This window comes from Nymphaea colorata, chromosome 10 (assembly GCF_008831285.2).
Source record: "Nymphaea colorata isolate Beijing-Zhang1983 chromosome 10, ASM883128v2, whole genome shotgun sequence".
NCBI classification, from domain to species: Eukaryota; Viridiplantae; Streptophyta; class Magnoliopsida; order Nymphaeales; family Nymphaeaceae; genus Nymphaea; species Nymphaea colorata.
Window position 1 is genome coordinate 22,250,481 of NC_045147.1, and position 3,540 is coordinate 22,254,020.

The 3,540-nt window shown below is 39.2% G+C and overlaps 1 protein-coding gene across 6 annotated transcripts; it reads right to left on the reverse strand.

The window, feature by feature from the left end:
* Positions 1–373: 373 nt before the first annotated feature.
* On the reverse strand, positions 374–2,672 carry LOC116263413 (PHD finger-like domain-containing protein 5A). 6 transcript variants are annotated; one of them, XR_007574356.1, is made up of 4 exons: positions 2,533–2,641; positions 1,175–1,498; positions 576–1,022; positions 374–477 (listed from the first exon to the last, which is right to left on the reverse strand). XR_007574356.1 is itself a non-coding variant. In XM_031643166.2 (3 exons), the coding sequence occupies exon 3, from the start codon at positions 992–994 to the stop codon at positions 662–664; it is 333 nt and encodes a 110-aa protein (XP_031499026.1). In that variant the 5' UTR covers positions 995–1,022; positions 1,175–1,444; positions 2,533–2,672; the 3' UTR covers positions 485–661. The 6 variants fall into 6 exon arrangements, 5 of the variants coding, with proteins under 5 accessions (XP_031499026.1, XP_031499027.1, XP_031499030.1 ...); XM_031643166.2 differs by lacking the exon at positions 374–477 and having other exon boundaries at positions 485–1,022; positions 1,175–1,444; positions 2,533–2,672; XM_031643167.2 differs by lacking the exon at positions 374–477 and having other exon boundaries at positions 485–1,022; positions 1,175–1,389; positions 2,533–2,663.
* Positions 2,673–3,540: the final 868 nt, after the last annotated feature.

Here is a 3,540-nt window from a genome sequence, read left to right on the forward strand (position 1 = left end):
CGGGTTGTTTTAAAAACAAATCTTGGAAATCTTTGTCAATAACAGGGAAAGATCTTCCAAATTTTTGCCGAAACTTGCAAAATGGTCCTAAATAAGTCAAAACTAGTCACAGTTACTAAGCCTTCCTCCATGAGTCCCAGCTTGATCCAATATAGATGCATGTTTCGTGCTACGGTCATATAGACCTGCAACAGATTCGGCCCCCAAGCATGAACGAAACCCATGGAAAAGACCACTGATATGCAGAGATGAATATAAACTTCAAGACTTGAATTTGGGTGGTCCGTTGTGGATCTTACGCTGCTAACAAGAGTGTCCAGGCATGGCATTGTCTCCCTCAAACTCGTCCCAAAAAAAAAAGGCTGAGAGCATATAAGTTTTAAGCTTTCAAAGGAAATTTCAGAAATCCATTATACATCACCACAGCACATTTTTCCGATACCCAAGAAGACGGAAGCCATGAGGAAGACTCAATACCTGCAAATGAAACAGAACCAGCAGCTTCCTTAGGATGTAGAATAGTAGTTATCGTAGCAAAGCTTTTAGAAAGTCTAACAAAGTTTTTCATCTCTAACCCAGTTCAAGAGGAGCACGTCTGAATTATAAAAGTGTCATCTTCGGTTCAGGATATGATCAAGTTTAGGCTTAATTAATCATCTAATCATCTTTTTTTAAATCCATATTTCTTCCGTTCATAGAACAGGTCAGTCTTGGCACTGCCCAAATTGACAATCTTGGGACAACCGTCCCTGTCTTTCTCCAGCTGGGTGCATTCCTTGCAGTAGTAAGCATCGGAAATGCCCACACCTCCACAGATAACACAGCGCCCTTGGAAAGATCCATAGTTGCATTCATCACAGACGCGTACTAGCGTGCAGGGACGGACATAAGAATCACAAACTACGCACTTCCCATCATCCTTCTCGCATAGCCGACCAATGGCAATTCCAGGCTGTTTCCGGCACATTATGAGATCAGGGTGGTGCTTGGCCATATCTCAAAATGCTTTAGTATAAGCAACCCTGTGAGACGCACAAATTAATCATTAAAAAGGGCCAAAATGAACAAAACCCGCCATGAAAATATAAAATCCAAATTTATATCAAGAACTGATTCCTATACCTTCATAAAAAATGTAAATGAAAATTTGAATGAGATACTGGAAGATACTTACCTTAGCTCCTAGCATGATATAGGATACCTTCCGAAATAGATACATTATCCACATTTTCGTCTCATAAACATAAATTGTTACATGCACCAGCAAAATGGGGTTTGCATGAACTCTTTGCAGATAAATGTCCTGAAACTCGAGCAACGGTGCAAAGCACGTGCTATATGAATAGTTCTCGCGAGATCAAGGTCCTTGTTGTCATCTTGAAGATCTTCCTGACCCATTAACAAGGAGATGTTCTTAGTCCATAGATGCATGCCCCATTGGCTTCTGCAACATAATTTCCGTATTGGTTCTCGTGGAAATGACAACAACAGATATATCCTATACGATGAGATGAACCTAATCTTAGGTTTTCTGTAGAAAATAGAAGAAAAAAAGATCCACCACTTAATACAAAATTAAATTATTAAACAAGTTTGTGGACTCGTAAGGACCACAATCTGTTGAGCCGGTGGTCTTCAGGAGGCTCGTTTTGGCAACTCCGATTCTAGATTCTTGAATCATGGTGTTTCCACGGTGAGAGCGATATTGTTGCTCATGTGAGAAGTTGCCCACAATGGGTTGCTGATGACGGATCTTTCTTTATTTATTTATTTTTGCCCATTTATATATGTAACAGTTGTATTCACTCGCCGTATAAGGAAAATGATGATTGTAGAGTGAAACGACACACAAATCATAATTGCAACGAGTTTCCTCCTGCTTCTAGTGGACGTAGGCACTCACGCCGAACCACTTGTATCTTTCTGTTGTTTGATTATTCTCTCTTATCTTTACAAGCAGATGATAGAAACATAGGAAAAGAAGCAAAATACCAAGCTGACGCGTAAAAGCAGACTGTAGAAGGATATAAGACTTTCCCACTTGATAAAATCCAAACTCACAGATGAAAACTACTACCCAATAATTTATTCTGACAAAGGAGCAGAAACAAAACAAGTTCCTCCTTCCAGTTTGCCACGGAAAGACCGATTCTCAACCAGAAAGCTGGAGATGATACACACGTATCTCTCAGTAGCGAGCTAAAAAGCGATACCCATTTCAACTTTCTTTCAAAAAAGATCGACCTTGCTTCGGGAAACAGGAAAGGAAAAACCCAGAAGAGGAAGAAAGAAGTCTCGCTTATAAGGAGATCAAAGAGGGTATTAAGTACTGACAAACGAAGTAAAGATAAACACCTCCGGTTCTGAAACAGCGAATCCATCGACTGGTATTTGCGGACATTGGAAATTGCAAAAAGAGAAAAGCAATCCCTAGAAACTGATGGTCGAAACTCTCACCTTTTATGCTTTAATCAATCAATACACAGCAGGAAATCAAACAGGAGCCTAAAGAAAGAAGAAGGAATAACTTACCGGGAGAGATTCGGATGCTAGCTTCTCTCAGCAGCTTCACAAATCAATTCCACAAGATCGAGCGTGAGAGAAGCGAAAGAGAGAGAGAGAGAGAAAGGGAGAGGCTTGTTGTGTGGCGCCCCAAAAGGCGGTGACTCCCGTCTAGGCACCAATGGTCACTTGCCACGTGGCTGTGGAAATCGGACGCTTGCAAGTCGTTAGCCGCCTCGCGATTTGCAATGCCAAAAAAGCCTGAATCCAAACACTCTGGTCAATGGATCGGATTTACTCCAAATCCAGTGTTCCGAATTCCATCCAGTTTTCTACGTATAATCATCTCCACTGCACTGCTCTTACCAAACTAACTAATCTTATATTTTGATCAGGGGTAAGAGATTGCCATTTGAGATTATATAGATTTTGAGATGCAGAGAGTTAATGCATATTTCAAATAGAAGATTTCAGATCCTTATAAGAAACAAAGGGTCTGAGTTTTGGAATCTAAGATCTTAAATCACTCCAAGTCTTAGATCCAAGGCAATTAATCGCACCTTTCAGGCAATAGCACTTAAATAAGTTATACGGCTGCCATGTGCCAGATGTTATTAGATGGTTAAAATTCAAAAATTTATTGCTAAAAAAATCATTAAATTAGGATTAACGGCAAATGATAACTTTAATGATTATTTATATTTTTTTAAGAATTTTTACATTTTAATTATCTGGCAACTATCAAACATACAATAGCACTGCATCGAGCAGTTGTGAGCAGCTGTGAATTAAGTGGACAGCTAGATGACACGAAGATTTCAGCTTATATATATATATATATATATATATATGTATATATATATATATATATATATTAGACTTAAACAGTTAAGGCTTGCCCCGTACTTTGAGAAATGCACTACTGAACTTTTGAGTTGGAATGGCATGATTTTAACCCTTCTGAAGTGATATCAGTCGCATGGGTTCATATGAGAATTCAAGTTCATCACCACCCAATGGATAGAGATCGAGGAAAAC

Bases quoted from the DNA above. Each gene is read 5' to 3' on its own strand.
- LOC116263413 (XM_031643169.2), bottom strand. From the start codon at position 994: ATGGCCAAGCACCACCCTGATCTCATAATGTGCCGGAAACAGCCTGGA.